We start from the raw sequence: 19,693 nt of genomic DNA on the forward strand, positions 1-19,693 counted from the left end.
TTACATTATAAATCACCAACATTTATTTCCATTTTTATACATTAAACATGCGTATCAATATATTGAAATTTCACACTTCTACTGAAATTATTCTGTAAATATGGCTTTACAAATTAAATAAATAACACTCAGGTTTGTACAGTTCATCATTTGATATGGCACGTCATCTCAAACACCAAACCAGTTCAGTGATTGTGCTTATACTCGACGCAAAAGTGGACTTTTGCTTTTTTTTTTTAAATTTTCTTTTCTTTTTTTTAAACTGTGCTTTTCTAAAAGTGATTCTAGCGAATGGTCACAGTGTCAGTATGATCGATAAGAAATATAACAAATGTCACTGGACGTTTGCGGAACTATGATAAGATGCCTTTCACCAATTGGTTGACACGTACGCACAAATGTAAACACGCTCAAATTGTTCACACAATTTAAAGCAGGCACTCTGCCCTTGGGGGACCCTATGTGATTCATTATATTTGTTTAAATTAAATGTATTTCAACCGACTATACTAAACATGACACTAGTGACGCGTATTGAAAATAAATACTACTGAGATTCACACCACAGGAGCACATCAACACATCATTGTTCAAACGATACTACTTTAAAATAGATTTCCAAGAAACTCTGACGCGTGCAGGAAACATAGTCTTTCACAAAATCCGCACCCACAATGTCCATCTATTACAATGAAAATTGAATGTAATAAATACCAATGCACACACAATTACTTTTCCCTCTGTGATGTTTTTGAATGAATTCGATCGAAAGTCTTATACCATAAAAATGTAAAAACTCAAACTCTTTCTAAGGTTACAGGATTACAGGAAGCAATAATGCAAGGTCGGCTCAGCAAAATAAAGATTACAGTACTGAGAAAAAAATACTTAGGTGGCAGAGGGAACGTTTGTAAACATTTGTGAAAAAAAAAAAAAATAACCCAAGAGAGAAAACACATTGGGCTGTTTTAGAAGCCAGGCACGTGGCAGTAGGCCTCCAACGAGGACAGCAGGATGTAAATGAACCACATGGAGAGGAAGAGGAAGAAGGTGAGGAGCTTGGCTGTCCGTGGGCCCCCGAGCTCTCCGCCCGATATGCCGGGACGGCGGCGGTAGAGCAGCACCGCCACGCACAGCAGCGCCATGATGGTGAAGAGGGTGACGGAAAAGGCCAAGGAACCCGGCTGAACCTTGAAACTTTTGCCTTTGGACTTCCAGTAAACAGAGGCGATGGTCCACGCCACCCCGATGCCCAGGAACACGTTGACGGCGTTGCTGCCGGTCACGTTCCCGATGGATGCGTCGGCATATTGGTCCTGGATGGCCGCCACTTTACTGGCAAATGTGTCTGGAACACAAAATAGGATGTGAGAGGATTCAAAGAAAATACCACTCAAGAAGTTTGAACTTAAAGCTGAACCTTGAAGAGAACATTTTAATTGCTTGCTCGTTCATCAAGTGTGAATATGTCAAGATTTTTTTTTTTGGCGCTCCGTGTTGTTAAGCAAGGCTAAACGACCTAACTGAAAATATTCTTCTAAAATAATGGACTATTATATAATCTGGAGGGCACTCTACCCGAAAGGCTGATGGCGCTTCTCTTCATCGCTAAGTTTCATAAACCTCGCCCACGCATGTAAAAAAAAAAAAAAAGCACATTGTGACAGAAGATCTGTGCGTAAATCCCGAGCACTCAGCACTAACTGTGAAAAAAAAAAAAGATAAAACATAATGGCCAGTTCTTTAAGAAGAGGCCTCTTGCTGTTTATTGACAGTATGAGTCAAGCTAATCCTCTTAGCAACAGTTATTTAGAAATAGTGAAGCAACACATGTAGACAGACACACCGCTCCCTTGAACACATTTTTTATCCTCTTTAAAAAAATAAAATAAAAATAACTGCTTCTTTCATAACAGCTTACTGAGTCAGCTGTTCCCTGGTGTGTGTTTGCATTCCAATGCCCCCTGGTGGGCACACCGGAAGGAACAGATGATTCCATTTATTTCACTGAGGAAATAGTGTTTTGAATTATGTGTGGTCATGTAATAAATTAAACTCACAAGTCAAGGTACTACCGTACTTTTTGTGTAAAAGTCCTTTGTTTTTTTTGTTTTTTATATATAGTGAATAATGGCTGGGGTCAGCGAATAGGTGAGTTTGCAAATATTTAAAATCACACAATGTCGCAGTCTTGCTGAGTGCATAAAGATGTTCTTTGATTCTCTCCATCAGGAAACATTTATGGGAGGGGATAGTAGTCGCCTTATTTCCCAAAGCAACTCGAGAGACTTCCAAACAAATCAAAGTTTGATACACAATGACTCAGCACAGAGGCAAGTTATTATATACAGACAAACGTGTTAAGACACAGAGCGAGGCAAAGGTGAAAAAGTTCTCCCCCCAAACAGCTGCTGCTGCTGCACTCAAGACGGACCATCAGACATAACAACATCAGACACTCACCTGGGACAGACGTGCCCAGGGCCACAAACACCACGGCGGTGACGGAGTCCTTCAGCCCCACCGTGCACCCGAAATGAGAGGCCAGGTCCCCGGTCACGGCTGTCAGGGCGCCAATTAAGGAGATGGACACAAAGAAGCAGGCCCAGCCGTTCCAGTACTCGGTGGGTGGGACGAAAGCAAAAAGCACTTTCCAGAAAACGGTCAGAAAATGCATTATGTAATCAAAGCAGGAGGGCAAACGCTCTTCGCCGCTTTCTTCCTCGTCGTCATCACCTAGGGAAAAGGTGGAAAAGAATGGATGAAGGGCTAAAATACATATACCTGAAATATTATATCATCATTTTTTGCCGACGGGAAAGCATTTAGTCATCTCATTAGTTTGCGCAGGTGGAGCATTAAATAAAGCAATGATTGTGTGAGAGGAATAAAAGTGGAAAATGTTCTTTCTATTTATAAACTCTGCACGCAATCGTATGTGAACTCAGGGAGAAAAAAAAGTGAAAAGAGCAGGTTAAGAAGAAAATGAAACATCAAGCACGCAAGTCATTTTTTTTTTTATGTGCACGACTGCCGATGCTAAAAGGTCATAAAATCCAAAAAACGCTGCCCGAAAGGATGAGATTTAAAAAAAAAAAAAAAAAAAAGTTCACCACAGTGCAAACATTGCTATAAATATTTGATGGCCATTAATTGTAGAGAGTTGGCGGGTTCCGTTTTTAATGATGGGCCTCGTGCATTTTTAATCAAGTGTCTGTCTGGATTAGGAAAAAAATACGAGAGATGAGTTGCAGGAAGGTAAAATGTTTAAAAATAGTATTTATATAGCACTCTGGGTCAGAGTGGGGGTGAAAAAAAATTGGTATCAAATTGATTCCATTTAGGATGCTGGGGACGCCGCACAAAATGGCTGCTTAGCAGCAGCAGCAAGTGACGAACGAAATCAAGCTCACGGCGATATCGACTTTCCGCAGGATCACAGTGACGTGATGAGACGCTTGAAGACTCACCTGCGCTGACAGTGACAGCGCTAACAAACTGTTCCCTCCAGCTGCTGCTCCCCACCACCAAAGCCAGGTTAGTCTTTTTAATCAGCTTGTCCACCGTGCTCTGCAAAAAACACGGCTCGATTGAATTAAGCCGTTCCCCGAGATCCGCGGTGAGTCAACGTAATTGATTCTTTTTTTTTTTTTTCACCAATGCAGAAATAAAATGGAACCATGGCACTATGAGGAATTACCTTAAATTCATAGGACTCTTCAATGACCACTTCCATGCTTGTATGTTCCCCCAGACAAGGGCAGCCCATCTTCGCCACATCTTCAGGCCCTACCGGCGTCTTGTTATCATTATTATCTCCTGTAAATGTGAAGAAGTGTCAGTCTGGTTACCTAGCTAGCCCTGAGCTAGCGCTAATGAGGCAGGTCCTATTTTAGACCTTGACCGTGTCTAATGTGCGAGTTAAATCGTAAAGACCTACGTGGAGAACATTTCAAGCACCTTCCCACACATGTCAATAAGGTGTGATCCAAAAAGGGAGAATTCGTCAGCGTGTTGAATGTGTCACTTGTTCTCACCGTGTCTCTGTCCCACTTCCAGTAAAATGGGCTCCTCCAAAATAATCATGAAAGTCTTGTTCTTCTCATACTCCTCATCGTCGATAATCTTCACGTTCAGCATCTTCCTGAAAGGTCAAAAAAGCCACGGAGATGACATCGATCAATGGATGAGTTCAATTATTTCAGAAATGGCAAGTATCTGGATGAGACAAATGCATTTGTTGGCTGGCTGCCCAAAAAACAGGAGGCTTCGAATGCCAGCTTTAACTTTAAAATCCAAATACAAGCATTTGTAGTCAGAAGCGGTGTAGCCAAACGGCAGCAAGCCCACACAATGAATCACGAAGAGCTGTTCGACAGATAGCAGCTCGCCAGTTGAACAAAATGCCGCTAAAAATCTTTGATTAAAAAAAAAAAAACATTTATAAAAATAATAAAGCTGGGCAGCAACAAGACTATTTCTCATCAATCGAGAATCCTGCATAAAACAACAGCATCCTTATTTATTTTTAAGCATTTGTGAACTGAAAATGAATCTCATGAAATCATTCAATAACCTTTCAATTTAATTCAGCAAACTATTTTAAAAGTAATTAATGACGTACAGGAGTTTTGGATTTTTTGGTGTGCTTTTTCTTTGTGTCACTATGGCCTAAAATTCACATTTTTCCTCATCACAAAGGCCAAATATTCTTTTCAATGATTACTAAATCCAAATTTCCTGAAAATACATTTATAATAATAATTGTGAGGATAAACGGCGAAGAAAATGAATACATGCTCATTTTTCACCGTAAATCCACAAGGGGGCAGACTTTTCATCACCATATATTGGAGTCAATGATTTCAGATACCTTTCTGGTGAAAAAAAAAATGGAAAAATGCCTTTCAAGGCACATTAAAATAAACCCTTCAGACATCTCCTGCTGGGCTACGCGACTATTTGAAGTTTCATTCGTGAAGCCGCACTGTCAAACTGTGACCGAGATTCCATATTTTCTTCGTTCTCCTGCAGTGACTTTCTCGATCTCTTTGCACCTCCCTAATGATATGTGGGTGGGTGGTTGTCTATTTCTGTCTACGCGTACATATACAAACGCCCAGGATCCAGCAACACGCAAGAAGCTCACAGGAAAAAAAAAGCAGATTTATTTTCAACGACAATGGGAGAGGGAAGGAAAACCCGGAGGCAACAAGGAGAAAAAACTCAGATGTTGAGGACCATGCTGAAGAAGACAGTTGAGTGACGTGAATCAACTCGTTTATGTAAGAAGATCAACAGGAAGAAACTGTTGGTTGTCATTTCTATATCAAAGAATGTCACACCCATAAAAAAAAAAAATGAATGAATTTCCCTGGTAGTTGTAATGAGACAGAACTTAATGTTGCGTATGCAAATGAGAAGGGACTGCTGGAACGATTTTTTGAATATTAAAATCGGTGTTAAATTGAAGTTGCGTTCAGGGTGCCACTGAGAGCTGACATGAGCTTGAGGGATGATTTTTTTTTTTTTGCAGTCTGCGGGTCACAGCGAACTCTCATTGCAGAGGTTCTTGTCAGATCCCGTCAAAACCGGAAGGACATAATACTTAGAACTGAATCTGTTGATAATCGGTCATAGCATTCGGTCAAAAGCTCCAAATCATTTTTTTTACTAAGTACACATCGATAAGGACTTTTGCAAGTTGGACACTTTGAAAAGTCAGGCAGAAAAACCGGTCGAGATTTCCCCCAAAAAATTATGAAGCACTCAAACGCTTGCTGGCTCAACGGGATTGGAACATTCCATGGGCTAAAAAGCCATACAATGAAGGGAAGTTCTTTTTTTAAAAAACGAATGGTATCAGACATCCAACAAAAAGAATTGCTTCGAGTGGCAACAATGGAATAAAAGCCAGATTTGAAGAGGATTGTTCAAGGCAAGTCAAGCAACATGCATAGTAAGTGAAAAATTATGTTTTTGTTTTTGGACTTTGTTGAACTAAGTTTGTGTGTGTGTGACAGTGCACACAATTGTTGAAAATGAATTGAATTACCTGGTAAAAATATTGAAAGAAAATTGGTCCAGTTTAGATTTTCAATTCTTTCTCGATAAACCTTACAAAAAAAGGAGGTGCGAATTTAAAATAATAATAATAATAATAACTGCACTCCACCTCTTGAGGTGAAGACAACTTTCTTCTGTTGAAGTTGAGCAAACACATGGAATAGTTCAAAGGGATCAAGAAAGCGCGTCGGTGCTGAAAATGAACACTAAAGCGGCAGTACCAAGAAATAGGTTTCTCATATCCTCGGGCAATATTAGGATCTTGACACATTTGGGATTTAGCCGGCAAATCAATCATTCAGAGTATAAATAAAGCCAAGGCACTGAGCTTCTTCCTGATATATTGTCCTCTCAAAACATCAAATCTAAAACACCTGAAATGTTCAAGATTAACATCACTGCTTTTCTTTCTACCTTGAGGAAAACAGCTTTTAAATTTTACAACCAGATGCTTCCTGTTATATTTATTAGCTTGGTAACTCTTCCGGGAGCTCATGAACTTTTTATTTTTTATTGTTCATCTTAACTAAACAAGTCCTTGAATTACCATATGTGCTTCTTTTTTTCTTGAATGTGTTTTTTTGAGTAATGATTTGAAAGTGCTATGTTATTGATCGGAACCAACATTAAGCCAGAGGAGTTACGAACACCAGCTATTGATTTACCTTTTCCACAAGTGTTCCCTCTTCCACTCACAGAGCTTTTTATTTTAGCTTATGTAACCGGCCCTGTTATCCACTTTAGCCTCAACTGGTGTGTTGCGGCACACGTAGCGAGGCGCTAACAAAAAACGGAAAGCTTCAAATCCTCCACAAACAAAGCACGTTCAGATGATTTGGCTCAAAGGCTCGTCTTGAACGACGCCGCTGAACTGTTCATTTCAACTGGAGTTAAAAAGCTTTTTGTGACCAAAAAAGATTCTTGTCAAATGTGCTGTTCACTCCTTGGCCATCTTATTAGGTACATCTGTTGGAGCTTAATATTTTCTGGCTTTTTCATCCTCTCGGAGGCTGAGAGAAATAATTAGTGGTTGTTGGTTTTTTTCGTTGTCTTCTAAGCAAGACGTGTTGTGGTAATAATCTAATGAACATGGTCCGGTCCTCCAACGCAAATACAAAATGTTCCTTTGTTGAGCACTATTGGCTCATTAAGCCCAGCTCCTGCAGTACGTGAAGATCATTAGGGAGCTCCGGTGAATCTCGTTCAACTTGCTGTAATTGCTCCGGAAAATCTTTTTCACTGAGCCCTCGGAGTAACATTTCGGATGATGCAGCTTTTATGAAATTTTCGACAAGATTGAAAATTCTAAAATGCACCAGTAACGTTGGAGAAGGAGAAAAATGGGGAGATGTGAGTTCTTTGTGTATTCACCTGCCGATTTTTTTTTTTCTTTTTTCCTCCCTGCCTCCCTCGGTGCGCTCAGCCGACCGACCCACACAATCCTCCCACTCACTAACCCTGCAATCCTGCTTGCACAGACACATTTATTTGACACGTTTTAGTCAGTGTTTCTCCCGCTGTGGAAATGCTCCTCTTAATCATTTGATAGCAGAAAGCAAACATTTGGCATCTGCTTCCATCACCTCCGTAAATTTGCTGATTAAAATGACCTCGTAAGCGAACTTTAATGGCTTCTTTCCTTTTCTGCAGTTTTTTCTTTTCCTCTCATTGGTGATTTCAGCTTCGAAGTCACTAATGTGATCAAAATGGCGTCAACCACTTGCTGATGACATCATTGATGACATCAGCGCTATGCTATCATCTATATTCGCTGACAAGTTCATGAATCAATCAAGAGTCATAAAATAGATTTGATCACTCACATGGTCTCATCGTTCTGAAACTCCAGCTTGCCGGATACTTCTTCGTAGTCCTCGCCAGCCTTGGCCGTGCCCTCCACGGTGTGGTAAGGCACAGCCACTTTGCCCCTGGCGCCGGACGTCCGGTGAACTTTGACCTGCATGTTTCCCACGCTCTCGCTGACCCTCGTGGACTTGCTCTCGAAGGTAAAGATGCCGGCGTGGTCGTCGTCGTAGATGGTCACCGTGGCCGTGTCGGCGTTACCCAGCGCGGCTTTTGGCGGGATGTGTGAGGAAATGCCCGCCATGCTGTTGCTGGTGGAGATGGAACGGGGATCCAAGATGGAGACCTCGGCTCGGTGCACGATGCGGGGGTTGCTGAGGCGCACGTAGAAGTGCTCGTCTTCTTCGAAAATGTCATCGTCGATCACGCCCACCGTGAACTCTTTGGTGGTCTCGCCGGGCTTGAAGACCAAAGTGCCCTCGGCGAACTCGTAGTCTGATCCGGCGTTGGCGGTGCCATCTTCTGTGCGGTAGTCAACCTATTGAGGAGAAGATAAAAGCATGGCTTGACCTTCTAGCGGCTGAAATGATTCATTATTTTTTCTCACCTTCACCGTGCAGCCGGCTTCTCCTCCGTGCCGGCTGACCGAGAGCTTTAAGGAGCCGCAGTTCTCAAAGCACTGGTAATGGGAGGGGTCAAACTGCAGGTAGATAGTGTTGGGGTCTTCTTCTTGTCCACTGGCCTCATGACAGCTCACCACCTTCCTGGCTTGGTCGGCAGCGTGCTTTTTCAGAATGTTCCCGGCTCCAATCATCATCCGCGTGGCTTGGATACGGTAGAAGGCTCGGCTCTTCTGTTGTTGGACCAAGACTTGGTAGTTGGCCATTTCGATCAGCTGCTCCATATCCTTCTCCGGATGCCTCTGCTTGAGGTCCTTCAGAGTGCGAGCCATATCTCTTCTGGCTTCCTCTTCTTGGTCCTGCTCGGGATTCATCCCTCCACCTTCCTCCACCCCCTCCAGCATCCCATCCAGAGCCTCTTTGGGGTTTCCGTGAGAGTTGACCCCTTGACCGTCCATCTCCAAGTCGGTTTTGGTAAACATGGCTTCCCCTTCCGTTTCGATGATAATACCTCGAGTCTTGTCGGCACGGTAGCGTTTGTTGACGTACTTGTAGAAGAGCAGACGGCGATCGGCGATCCAAGCTTGCAGCACGCAGAGTGGGAAGAAGAGAAACGTGAGGACCGCCTCCCAAACCTCCACCTCGCCGGGGGAGAAAACCGACAGGATGAGGTACAGCCAGATGTAGGCAAAAATGCTCCAGGCGGCGGTGACGAAAAAAACCCTCAGATGCTTGATTTTGCGGGTCTCGTTTTCTGGCACCACGTAAACGCAGATGGCTATTATGATGAACATGTTGAACGCGGCGCTGCCCACGATGGTGCTCGGTCCCAGTGAGCCCGATTCAAAATTATGCCCCACCACCTCGATGACGGACAAAAGGATCTCCGGCGCCGACGACCCTAAAGCCATCAAGGTCAAGTTGGACACGGTCTCGTTCCAAATGCGTACGGTGGTGGTGGTGGTCTCGCCGTTGGGCTTCTTGATGGTGATTTCTTTTTCCTGAGAGGTGATGACCTCAATGGATGACATGAAGCGATCGGCGATGATGGACATGCCCAGGAACATGTAGATGAGAGCCGCAAAGTAAACAATGGCTCGAGCCACTTTATCACCCACCACGGGGTTCTGAGGATTCCACATGGGCAGCACCACCCCATCCGAGCAGTTATCTTCACTGGAGCAGTTGCCCCGTGGGCTTCCGGGATCTTCATGACTGGAGCTGCCTCGAGATACGTGGGTGACTCCCAGGAGCAGCAGGAGCAGGACCGAGATGTAGACACAAGATGGAGTCCGCTTTTGCAGAAACATGGCCGCCGTTTACTCTTCTCAATTTAATTCATGTGGATCGGAAACCTCTGCAAGAAGAAAAGGGGCAAAGATACATTTGGATGGAAGATTCGAGATTTGTGCTCTTCTGTATGCAAATGATGTGGGATCCGATAGCTCGGAAAAGTAGAAATATTGGCGAGTATTAATCGTTGAGTCATTGGTGTTAGCCTGCCCCTGCTCCCACACAATGGCATCGTTTTGCACGAAAAAGCGCCCGGTGGAAACGTTCACCTTTGCACCCGCATTACGAAGAGGAAAAGTGACTCAGTCGCGTCGAGTTGGATGGGATGCTAAAAATAATCCTCGGGTATAGAATATGAAAGAATAGACTGCCGATGTGATTGTGAACATGCCTTGGCTGTTTTCCCATAAAGACGCAGTCAAATATAATCTGAGCTTTTTTTTTTTTTACATTTCTGTCTCTAGTTGTTTCATAACGATTTGGGAAAGATTTATGTGCCATTTAATGCATTTTTTAAGACCTTAGTAACCTAATTTTATGGCTTTGCTGTGCCACCATTTTAAAACTATAAATACACCGCTGAATGAGAACATTTCAGCCTTAAGGGGGGGGGGGGGGGGGGGGTGCTCCGAACAAACATAATTGTACTAGATTATGTGTTTGGGAAAAAAAAAAAAGTATTTGACGGGCGTCTTTATGAAAGCCATTTAAAGAACATCTGAGGGAAAAGTTCTTCTTAGCAGCCATTTGAAAAGCTCGGGTGAATAATTCAGAGTGGAGAGCCCATGGAAGTCGGAGGCTCCACATCAGCGTCAATATGAACACTGAGCGAAAACAGCACACGGGGGAAGGTGTAATCTGATGCGCCTGATCAAAATTTTAAGAGCGTTTCAAAAATAGGTTGGCCGCTTACATCAGAGAAGACAACGTTTAACGCTCTCATTGACATGCGGAAAGGGAAAGGCTTGCAAATCTTCACGCTGACCTTACCAGCTCACGGTCACCGTGAAGGTGAAGCCGAGACGGACGTTTTTTGTTTTTTTCTGAGACACCTCCGGTAGATGAGAAACAGATTGTGCAGGAGCAGCAACACTGTTGCTCAGATGGTGTAACACATCAGCACCACGGACAGCGACTCTTGAAAAAATGCCTGAGGATGTCTTCCAGCGTATCATCTCGACTCTTGGAAAATCCCATACAGCCGGTTTAATGCTTCAAAGGCTTTAAGATTAATCATCCTGAACACGAAACAAGAAGGGATGCTCCTTTTAGAAAGGAACTCAGCCCTGCCAATTTAAGTCGTGGACTTTTTGTTATTACACTAATCTAATCGAATTGAATGCAATTTCTTCTGCACAAATGTTGAGTGGGTGCTGTTTCTATGGAAATAGGAAGCTTACCAAGTGGTGGGATTACGGGAGGAGAAATGTTTCTCTTGTTTAGCACACCTTTGCCAACCACGTCGAGTACAATGACGTGATATTTCAGGTGTTGACTTTTTTTTCCCTCAACTCGAGATTCTGTCAAAAGAGCATTTATTTATTTATTTATTTATTTATTTATTTATTTATTTATTTATTAAGGCCTACACATAGTATGTAATGGCTTCAATTTGAATTGTTTACATATGCCAAAAATCAATTTAATTATTATGAATGATTAAATACTCGATTACATAATTACTGTCATTATTTTTAGGTCTCATTTGTTGTTTATTATCATAAACACCACTGTTTAAGGAATTGAATGTGAGCTAATTATATTAAAAAATCCAACGTGGCAAAACAGCCTATAGGATGGAAGATGCAGCAGTTACTCAATTGGGCAAACATGAATTGTCTATATTTAACATCTCCCAAAAAAACATTGTGACTCACCTTGCAAGTTGTTGAGTGCGCTTGGTGTTTGAAGGAGAAAGCGTCAGAAGTGGAAAGTACTTTGCATTTCTCTGTGCAGGGGAGAAAAAAAAAAGCATTTAGATCAAATCTTTCAACACTATCAAAGCAGACAAGAGGGCTTCCCCGTGAAGGCATTTTCAAATCATGTTTAAAAAGAAACACCGAATGGACTGCACTTGAGGAAATTGAAAAAAAAAAAAGGGTGAAATCTAACTAAGACAACATTGCAGGGGAAAAAAGTCGATTATTCGCAGCAGGATGTGCGTGAGGGACTAATTGACGACTCCATTTGATTCTCACAGCACAGCAGCGCCACATGTGCTCACAGAAATCGCCTGCTTATTGCTCTCCTTGCCTGCAGATGAGCAAACGAGGCAGCCGGAGTGGCGTCCACGCAGCAAGATTCGATCTTGCGCCCTCCCGAATGTGTTGGAATTCCCTCTATATCCAACTTGACACCTCCGGGTTACTTCTTCTTGTGGCAAAACATTTCCTAAATCTTTCTTTTTTAAAGAATAGACTTACAACACACGTTTATTCACCCGCAGCTCGAATGTCGGTGCGTAAAATCAGAGCGACTCTTTTCTCTTTAGCCTCCCGCGGAATGAGTCACAAATCCCCCCCTAAAGTGCCGTTTTAGGAAAGAGTGTTTTTAATCCGACAAATGTACAGAGTAGTTGAGAAAATGAAATCAAAAACGAGGGGAGAAGCCTTGCGCTTTTCAGCAAAGGGGGTAACGCAGACAGCGGTGGACGCATGAGAAAAGGCGTGAATGAATGGATGGATGGATGGATGATGGAGCGCGAGAACAAGCCAGGGTAAAATGGATAACGAGCGAGCTGCTGCTGCTGCTGGTGGATGAGATGAGGAGTGTGCGTTGCCCGAAAAGCAAATAAATAAATAAATACAAGTGTTCGAGTCTTACTCTTGCAGCCTTGGCACCAGAGGCGAGGAGCGAGAAGGAGGAAAAGCAGTAACACTGCAGTGGAGACAAGGGAGGAGACGACACACGCTCGATTTGGACCTTCTCACTGCGCATCAGGAGTCCACGGCGAACGACTCTTTTACTCCGATTTGTTTGACATCATCACTCATCGCTCAGCGGCACCCCCGTCACCTGTTGTCGCCTAGAAGAGAGCCCAAAAAAAAAAAAAAAAAAGAAAAGACCACTTTATTAGGCACAGCTGGGATAGTCTTGTAAGAGAGCTTCAAAAGTCTGCCTTTAGAATAAAAGAAAGAAAAATAATGCGAAGCGACACTGACCGGAAACGGTTGTGGGTTGCGGTGGTGTAAAAGTGCACTGCATCGATCTGTTTCTCATGAAATGATCATCTCATTATGGGAAATGAGGAAATATTAGAAACAATAGCTGCATGATGCACTGCAGTTGTTTGGACATTGTGCGCCTGCTGCAGGTGGACTTTGGATAAGCTCATTAGTATGATGGCGTCCCTCATTTTGAGCTGTTCCCTTTAATAACTCTCAAAAAGGAGCCTTGTTGGTTTAAGTGCTGTAGTATTATTTAATCATGAGCAACGACAGCATGAGCTTGTTGTTCTTCCTGTTTGAGTTTAACCTTATGCAGGGGTCACCGGAGCGAATCGGTTTTGAACAGCAACGAAATTGAATGCAGTTCGTTATTGATTCACTTGCCTGTTATTTAATGGAAATAAGTGTCGTTGGTTTTCTGGATCACTTTGCCAACCAGTCCTGGGTGAAGTCTGCCTTTGTCCAAAGTCAGCTGAGATAGACTCCATGAGCTCCCCATGACCCTGAAGTTGAAAAATGACATCATCGTTCAGCTTAGGCAGAAGTTGTATACCCAAAGTTTTTTTTTGTTTTTTTTTTGCGATACTGATTTGTTGTCTGGGCTCAATAAACAGGCAAGACGTTTGCAGACAGGTGCTTCACTTTATTTGAAAGTGGCAAACATAACGAAAACCACGCTGAAATGAAAACATCACTGAATAGTACAACGAAATGATTTAGTTCCGCTTGAATGAAAAATTCGAGAGCTAAAAAGCGACAGAGCAAAAATACAAATGAGCATAAATTCAGATGCATAAGTGAAAATGAGGAATTTTTTACCTTGAATCTGTGATACAAGTACATTGTTTTGAAATGTCGGACTTTTGTTTCTTAGCTTTATCGACAACTCCTATCGCGAAGGTCTCAGGGAAGACCATCCTCTTAGCTTTGATGATGTGACATCATCTTAAGAGGTGTGATAATGAAGCTTAGTGACTTGGAGATGATGTACTGAGCATATTTGTCATCCAAAATGCTGACATCATCCAAAAAAAGCACAATATTATATTGAATATTGCAAATATGTCAGATTGATAATATAAAGCCACATGTTTGGGACAAGTGTAATATTTCTGGGCTTGTTTAAGGCTTTTTTTTATTATTATTGCTAGCTTATTCACTGAAGCACATATTGAATTTAGGCCCAGCAGGTCATTTTGTGATGCTAACATAGTTCCATGGGGATGGATCCAATCCTCGCTGCAATATCTTTGTAAATGCTGCGCTTAGTAGCTCAATTCACAAAGCAATTCTTGAAGTCCCACAGAAGCCAAGCGACTGAGCTTCATTGCTTTTCCATCAAGACATTAGCAATGTGGATTTTTTTTCCTCTATATAGTCAGAATGGAAACATCTCGAGATGTTCCACAGCAGGAGTTTTCAGCAAGCGGTGATTTAATTTGATAATCAGTCCTGTTAGATGCCTTAATGTGACCATCTGTTGCTGTCTCCAGCGTGTCGCCATCTTGTGGTTCATTTAGTATCTGTCATTCTTCATCTGCAGCATCAAATTAATTCGAACGTACCATATCCAGGGAGTTAAACGTCAGTCATTTTTTTTTCATCATTATAAAAATAATGGAGGCAGCACATTGTGAAGTGAAAATCTGAATCGGTATTAATACGTCTTTCTTATATTTTTGTTTTTAATTCATCATTTTTGAAAACCTCACGTTAGATAAAAACAAGGGTGGATTTGGAATCAGTGCAAAAACAAAATCTGAGAAAGATTACTTGCATCTCGGATTAAAAATTTAGTAAGAACGTGTTGAGTGGTGTAATTCACATTTCTCCCATAAATTAATGAACGCCACTTGTGATCATTTGTCATAATTTATATGTATGAATAAGCTTTACATCTACATCTATTTGATCAAATACCCGCTTTCATTTATAATGAAGCGATAAATTCTCTATAGCACTTATCAATACCATTTACTACCACTAGAGGGCAGACTACATCCATTTATGGATAATCTGCGTGTTATCAATTATTTAAATGTATTTCAATAGTTTCTGTTCTTCCAAGCATCAACTGGCAACATTTCCATACTAAATACAATAATAAAATTGAGATGCAGGCATTCAAAACACTAGCTGCCAATTCAATCAAATGATTTATTTCAAAGTAGTGCAGAACTTGAAGGCAAAGATACATACAATTGAAAATACACAAGATATTTTAACATGCAATGTCTTGCAATTTTGAAAGGCTACTTAACATTTGCAGCTTTGGATTTATTTATTGTGTAATTTTGGCTCCTTTCACTTGAAACTGAAGAGTGTTATGAAATGAGACCCTCACCCTTTGAGGACCTGGTTTCGCCAAGTGTCTACAGCTGCTTGGCTGTCGTGTTATGTTATTCCACTAAATTGTCAAACGAGCTGCTGGTGTCTCTTTCCAGTCTTCAATCACTTCCATCTTTTACATAGGAATGATTTTAAAGGCAGCACTATTCATCTAGCAGACCTTTGGAACGTGAGGTTGGAAATCTGATTTGTGAATGGGTGCAATAGAGGTGCAGACAAAAAGGGGGAAAACATTTTATGCTTGCCCTGCCCCCTCAGCAGTCTCTGGGGACCAGGCGATTATGAAAATGAATAAATGAGAGAGAGAGAGAGAGAGACGGAGAAAGAGAGCTGGCATAAGCGACAGAAGACGTCGAGGGTTGAGAGAGGAGAGAGCAAATCAGAGCAGAAGGGAAAACGGGGTGATGCGATTGGCTGCTCCTAATGTTGAGCGTGATAGAAATATCTCTCTCAGATGGACAGTAGGCAGAAAATACATCTTCTAAGCTCTTAAAAAAAAAAAAAGAGGACAGAGTAAAGAGCAGGACTAATTAATTTCAGATGTTGATGTGGACATTTGTATTTTGGAAGTCTAAATGAGCGTAGCTGCTGATTCCTCTGTTGACGTTTTTTTTTTTTCCCTGAAGAATCAAACCAGCCTCTTGTAACCGTTCAGGCACGGAGATGATTTAGGGATGCGAGAAGAGAGTTGTGACATGCTGTCGATCCAAATTGACCAAGACGTGGACGGAGTGGAATGTTCTCTTCTGTGGCAGACGCGTCACCAGCCAGATTCAGGTATTCTCTGCTCAATATTTTCAAAATATCACTCCATGCTACCTGATGTTGACATTATTATAGCCTCAAATTTTTTTGTCATCCTTGTAATGATCAACTTATGGGAGACATCAAGTAGTTGGGCTAACACGATGACAAACTAGTGTTATTTCCCACAAACCATCTTTAATCAATAATTCTCTCATTAGTTCTACCTGAGGGCGTCAAACTGAGAAAGACAAATCTCCCCTGAGAGAGAGGGAGAGCGAGAGAGAGGAAGGGTGCAGGAAGCCACAGACCGAGAGAGCGAGACAAAGGTGGGGGTTCCCCTCGCCTTCTCTCCTCCAGTCTTGTGGTCAGGCTGGCCGGCACTGCCATGGCGTTCACCTTTGCGGCCTTCTGCTACATGCTCACCTTGGTGCTGTGCGCCGCCCTCATCTTCTTTGTCATCTGGCAGGTGAGTATAGCAATTAAGTGGATCCACACAAACACATCCATCCAGCCACGTGTCTTCTCCAGAGGTGATCAGGTGGATACTACATAGGAGTGTTTATCTTGTGGCAGGGGATAAATGGAAGTAATTATGCCATATTGTAGCTCCAGACAGCAAAGTAATTACACATGTATGTCACTGTCAGGCGTTTTGTAATTCCCTGTGGAAAGCATCATGTGACATATTGTTCTCGGCAAACAATGGGACTCGATTGGGGGTCTCGGAAATGTGAGATGTTTTCCAGTAGATCTACTGAGTTCAGCCATGCGTTCAAATTGCAAATAACTGTATGCTGGAAAAAGTACAATAACATCTCTTGTGGTGGTTTTGTGATCAGAAGCTGAAAATCTCAAAACAGAATTTAAAAAAAATGACATTCATTTCATGCAATATTATATTTTGAACATATAGATATTTCTTTTAAATGTTAGAAGGGCGTTTTATTTATCAATAATACTATACTTAAGAGTTGAGTACTCGGTCTGAAAATTGTAAAATGTAAACAATATACATATAAGCTTATTATAGAGATGCTCAATCCGAAAAAAATGGAGAGACTGATGGTTAGGTTTTGGAAAAAGTCCGACTAAATTCTCATTAGACCAGTTTATTTGTGCTTTTCTGTGGCTCCATCCGTGTGTGTTGACAATAAAGCTGCTCCTCAAACACCACAACAAACTTGCTCATAATGAATTCAGCGCCATATTGCCAATCGGGAGTATTTGTCAGTAAAAATTTGCACAGACGTCAGCGGAGACTTCCGCCACCACGATGACAATATCATTTCAGCTTCAGACTGTAAATGACAAACGTGTGACTACATATTTGTCATTCGGCGTGTGAGAAAGCGAGCGGGCGGGGGGGCGAAACCAGTCTGGCTTGCCTGCCGTTCAACCGTGTGATTAAAAAGCTTATCAAACCACGATCATGAAGCAACCCCCCCGGGTAAGGCTCAACGCACTGCCAGAATATCCTAATTGAATTTGTCTCTCAGCCAATCAGATGGTATGTTCACTACATGAGTAACCATGGAAGCCACTGAGGAGGGGGTTGCCTTGTTGCTATGGCAACTGTATCTGTTTACAAACGATGGAGAGAGTGAAAATGCTCGTTACGAACGCAGGCTGAACGCATCACGTGCGCTATGTTTCAGATTATCGCCTTTGACGAACTGCGCACAGACTTCAAAAACCCCATCGACCAGAGTAATCCCACCAGAGCGGTAAGAATCGTCTTGTGTTAAATATGCATGTAGAAAAAAAACATTCTGAGAATTCACCAATACAGATAATATTCAGTTTTTGCAATTTGGCATCAGCTGTGAGAGGCTTAGCGAACGTTTCGGGAACAATGTGAAGCCGCAAAAGTGAGAGTGATGAGGAGTGGGAGAGGAAACTGTGAAATCGGGCTGTGGGAGTGTGGAGGCACGCCAGACACACACACACACACACACACACACACACACACACTTCAAAGAATAGAAATATCTTTACATAGCTTTACCTTTGTCTGGGCCAGTCCAGAAAACTTCCCATAGGTTAGCTTTCCATAGTTAGCATAGCATCTTCTCCTTAATGATCCAGTCATGGAGATTTGAAGGTGAACCAGTAAGTTGAAGCGCAGCCAAGAACATGAGTTGATACTCAACTTTGATGACAAAAGAAAAACAACAGCAGTGATTTATGATTCTTCCAAGGGCAACACTGACAAAATGAAAGTGGCAAACCCACTAAAGTGTTTTTGTTCTTGAAAGAAGTTAGTTGTTATCAGTCTGGGTGTGAAATTACAATTTTTTTTTCATTCCCTTCGGCTACAACATTGAAGCACACTTGTACAAATGATTTCCTAAATCCAGTACAAAAAGAATATTTGGTTAAAAAGGAATTGATTCTATGTAAGTGTATTCAAAAAGAGAAATTGAAAGGAAGAAATGGATGAGCGTTTTTCCTTTTGTCTGATCCACAGAGGGAACGGATTCTCAATATCGAGCGAATCTGCAACCTTCTTCGCAGAGTGAGTGATTTCACTTTTTCACCTGGCTCAGCTCAGCTCGGCTCGATAACGACACCAGGGGGGCTTTATTTGTCTCGCCCGCTAGTGGGACTGCCATGACGCACACGATTCACTTCACATGAAGCCACCTTTGGTGCTTCTCTCCACACCCACACACCCATAGAGATTGTTCTCCATATTATCATCAGAGAAAGCCATTTTGTATTCCATTTGTTTATTTCATGCATCCTTCTGCTGTTTAGTTGGTGGTGCCAGAATATTCCATCCATGGACTCTTCTGCCTAATGTTCATGTGTGCTGCAGAATGGGTCACACTTGGCCTAAATATTCCTCTTCTCTTCTACCATCTGTGGAGGTACGACTCGCACGGAAATCTTCCAAATGTATGTACGTAAGATTCCTTTTTTATTCTCCTCAGGTTTTTCCATCGACCGGCCGATGGGTCAGAGGTTATGTACGATCCCGTGAGTGTGATGAACGCTGACATCCTCAATTACTGTCAGAAGGAGTCGTGGTGTAAGCTGGGCTTTTATCTTGTCTCGTTCTTCTATTATCTCTACAGGTAGGTGGTTCAATTCTGCTTTCAAGGCTGTATTTACACTGCAGATGTTAATAATATAATATTTTTGGGGTTCAACTATAAATTGACATGAACGTGGCCGTGATGAGATAGTGGTTAGTACATCTGCATCGAAGGTTGAGGTTCTGGTCTCGCATTGTGGCTTTTGCATGTTCTCCCTGTGCCTCAATGGCTTTTCTCCATCTTCCTCCTACATCCTAGAAAGCATATAATTCCATTTAAGACTCAGAATTGTTCATAAGTGTGAATGTGAGTCATATGGTGAAGAGACCTTCTGACCTTGACTTCACCAATGCTACTGTGATTCATAGTCAACAGCTGTCTGTGACGTTGGAGTGGAAAACTCTGGATTCAAAGTGCCCTGGTTAGAAGATCAAACTTTGGGTATTTTTAGATATTAGTCCCAGCCCACTATCCGTGATTCGGCTGGAAAAGCAAAGACAGGTTCATTTACTTTGACGATTCTGGAGACTGTGCTCATCATGGGCCGTAATAGGCTGTTGGGTATTTTAGGAATTTTCTAGGAATTTTCTTCTTAGTCCCCTAATGCGGA

The 19,693-nt window shown here is 42.1% G+C and overlaps 2 protein-coding genes across 6 annotated transcripts in view; one reads left to right on the forward strand and one right to left on the reverse strand.

Moving 5' to 3' along the window:
* Positions 1-13,012, reverse strand: slc8a4a (solute carrier family 8 member 4a). 4 transcript variants are annotated; one of them, XM_049743354.1, is made up of 11 exons: positions 12,944-13,012; positions 12,606-12,807; positions 11,660-11,730; positions 11,183-11,302; positions 8,477-9,846; positions 7,890-8,407; positions 4,038-4,144; positions 3,701-3,819; positions 3,471-3,570; positions 2,464-2,736; positions 1-1,348 (listed from the first exon to the last, which is right to left on the reverse strand). In XM_049743354.1, the coding sequence occupies exons 5-11, from the start codon at positions 9,797-9,799 to the stop codon at positions 969-971; spliced, it is 2,820 nt and encodes a 939-aa protein (XP_049599311.1). In that variant the 5' UTR covers positions 9,800-9,846; positions 11,183-11,302; positions 11,660-11,730; positions 12,606-12,807; positions 12,944-13,012; the 3' UTR covers positions 1-968. The 4 variants fall into 4 exon arrangements, with proteins under 4 accessions (XP_049599311.1, XP_049599308.1, XP_049599309.1 ...); XM_049743351.1 differs by lacking the exon at positions 11,183-11,302; XM_049743352.2 differs by lacking the exons at positions 11,183-11,302; positions 12,944-13,012 and having other exon boundaries at positions 12,606-12,830.
* Positions 5,803-19,693, forward strand: part of cnih2 (cornichon family AMPA receptor auxiliary protein 2) — a 16,635-nt gene continuing 2,744 nt past the window's right edge. Inside the window, exons 1-7 of one of the 2 annotated variants that reach the window (XM_049743379.2) lie at positions 5,803-5,959; positions 15,925-16,075; positions 16,264-16,511; positions 17,701-17,769; positions 18,513-18,560; positions 18,803-18,915; positions 18,979-19,122. In XM_049743379.2, the coding sequence (XP_049599336.1) occupies positions 16,431-16,511; positions 17,701-17,769; positions 18,513-18,560; positions 18,803-18,915; positions 18,979-19,122 (455 nt within the window). In that variant the 5' untranslated portion in view covers positions 5,803-5,959; positions 15,925-16,075; positions 16,264-16,430. The remainder of the gene's footprint in view (positions 5,960-15,924; positions 16,076-16,263; positions 16,512-17,700; positions 17,770-18,512; positions 18,561-18,802; positions 18,916-18,978; positions 19,123-19,693) is intronic. The other variant, XM_049743380.2, reaches the window with a different exon arrangement.

The sequence above is a fragment of the Syngnathus scovelli genome, chromosome 15 (assembly GCF_024217435.2).
Source record: "Syngnathus scovelli strain Florida chromosome 15, RoL_Ssco_1.2, whole genome shotgun sequence".
NCBI lineage: Eukaryota > Metazoa > Chordata > Actinopteri > Syngnathiformes > Syngnathidae > Syngnathus > Syngnathus scovelli.

Bases quoted from the DNA above. Each gene is read 5' to 3' on its own strand.
- slc8a4a (XM_049743351.1), bottom strand. From the start codon at position 9,799: ATGTTTCTGCAAAAGCGGACTCCATCTTGTGTCTACATCTCGGTCCTG. The intron at 4,145-7,889 runs GTGAGTGATCAA...TTGACCTTTCAG, and splicing joins TTTCAGAACGATGAGACCAT to GAAGATGCTGAACGTGAAGA. The intron at 2,737-3,470 runs GTGAGTCTTCAA...CCTTTTCCCTAG, and splicing joins CGCTGTCACTGTCAGCGCAG to GTGATGACGACGAGGAAGAA.